General features: G+C 37.2%; 1 protein-coding gene across 1 annotated transcript; it reads left to right on the forward strand.

Moving 5' to 3' along the window:
• The first annotated feature begins 656 nt into the window (after positions 1–656).
• On the forward strand, positions 657–1,660 carry LOC116677860 (olfactory receptor 10A6-like). Its single transcript, XM_032508081.1, has one exon. It carries the CDS (start codon positions 690–692, stop codon positions 1,620–1,622), a length of 933 nt encoding a protein of 310 aa, XP_032363972.1. The 5' UTR covers positions 657–689; the 3' UTR covers positions 1,623–1,660.
• The last annotated feature ends 590 nt before the right edge of the window (positions 1,661–2,250 follow it).

Below are 2,250 nucleotides of genomic sequence, written 5' to 3' on the forward strand. Positions count from 1 at the left end.
ACTGCTTGTGGAGGACAGTCTTGGTCTTAACTGTCCTTTTTCTTCATCTGTCCTTTTACGTGTATTTATTTTTGTTTGTGAATCACGGTATATAAACACAAATAATTACTCGGTTATAAAAAATAGTTTCCGATCATTTGCTTTTTGATCAACTGATTAATTTATAACTACAACCATATGTAATGGTGAAGAAATAGTCTGTTCATGTTATCATGCTTATTTTGTTTCTTGCTTGACGTATGTTGTTTTTTTAACACGCTAAGTGTAGAAGTTGAGACGTCAGCTAGATGTGTCCCGGGGTGATGAGGCCAGACTTCTGATTTACCCCCCCCCCCCCGACTAGAAGACTTTAAAAGAAGCTGACGTGGAGTTTCATCTCAGTTTTACAGCAGTGACAGCATGACTGCAGCTAGACAGCAGACGGTGGGTAAGGATTTATGCATGTGTGATTACCTGTGATCTGTCATTTCTAACCTTAACATCTTATTATATTTGAATTAGGTAAATGGAGAGTTTGAAGATTTTGTGTTTTTGTAACAATTGATATCTTTTCTGTCTGCAGGCTGAATACTGTGTGTGTGTTGATGCTGTGAGTCCAGAATGAGCATTTGACATGTAAACTAGTTTTTCTGCAAATCTCAAATCATTAACGTGTGCATTCTTGAAAGGTTGTGTTCTGAACAAAATGAATGATCATGATCAACTCTACACAGGTTTCATATTTCACTTTTGGAGCATACTTTGATATTGGGCTCTTTAAATACTTACTGTTTGTGATCATTATGTGTTTTTATGCTTTAATTATCTGTGCCAATGTGCTGCTGGTTGTGGTTATCTGTGTGAACAGGAGCTTACATGAACCTATGTACCTTTTTCTGGTCAGCCTGTTTGTAAATGAACTGTATGGTAGTACAGGGTTGTTTCCATTCCTTCTGGTTCAGATCCTCTCGGACATTCACACTGTTTATGCTCCCTTCTGCTTCCTGCAGATTTTCTGTGTGTACACTTATGCAAGTGTACAACTTTTTAACTTAGCCATCATGTCTTATGACAGATATCTTGCTATCTGTTATCCTCTGCAATATCACACAAGTATGACATTTAACAAGGTTGTTGTTCTTATTGCTCTAACATGGTTATTTCCATATTTTGCAATTGCTGTCCCATTGTTTTTAAGTTCCTCTCTACAGCTGTGTGGGAACATCATTGACACAATTTACTGTGTAAACTACTCTGTTGTCAAACTGGCCTGCTCTGAGACAACTGCGAACAATATTTATGGACTCATTACCATTTGTCTTGTAGTCTTTGTTCCTCTCATTTTAATCCTGTACACCTACATGAGGATCCTTAAAGTGTGTTTTTCTGGTTCTAAGCAGACGAGACAGAAAGCTGTCAGTACCTGCACCCCCCACCTCACTTCTATACTTAACTTTTCTTTTGGGTGTTCCTTTGAAATATTACAGAGCAGGTTTGATATGAGCAGTGTACCCGTTATGTTGCGTATTTTTTTGTCATTGTATTTTCTGACCTGCCAACCGATCTTTAACCCTTTATTGTATGGACTGCAGATGTCTAAAATACGTAGCTTATGTAAAAGTCTGATCTTTGGTAAAATATAAACTAATGTTTAAAATCATCTTGATGGTTGGTGACCCCTGTGAATATATTTTTGGAAAATGTTGTATAAACTAGAAATGGAAATAACGACAATCTGCAAGAAATGTAGCTGAGTTGTAGGAACCTGAATCATACAGTACATGACAGGTACTGACCTGGACACATTCATATCACTTCATCAAAACCATCAAAACCATCAAAACCATCAAACCATCAACCCATCAAACCCTTCCTCTTTAGATTAGTCTCCACTCTCTCATAATATTACAATCCCCTGCTGTTATCTGCTACTTTTATTGTTTGAATTTATTTAATGTGCTTTGTCGTAAGTTGCCTTGTAGTAACTTGAAAAGTGCAATATAAATCGAATGTAATATTATTGTTATTGCTAGGGGTGGGGGTGGGGGGACGCTCCAGTTTGCCCTGCACCTTACTGGTGGGGTGTGCACACTACCCTTACTGCTCTATGGAAATATATTCAAAATACACCCTTGTATCACGATATTTTCTGTGGCAAAACTGTAACCATAAACAGATCTTTTCATATATAAATTACAAATGAGAATGGATCTTTTTTGAGAATTGATCATTCATTCATGACAGGGTTTCTTGACATCTTTGGTCAGGCAA

The sequence above is a fragment of the Etheostoma spectabile genome, unplaced genomic scaffold (assembly GCF_008692095.1).
Source record: "Etheostoma spectabile isolate EspeVRDwgs_2016 unplaced genomic scaffold, UIUC_Espe_1.0 scaffold00006092, whole genome shotgun sequence".
NCBI lineage: Eukaryota > Metazoa > Chordata > Actinopteri > Perciformes > Percidae > Etheostoma > Etheostoma spectabile.

What these genes read in the sequence shown, in the direction of transcription:
- LOC116677860 (XM_032508081.1), top strand. Translation starts at nt 690, where the DNA reads ATGATCATGATCAACTCTACACAGGTTTCATATTTCACTTTTGGAGCA.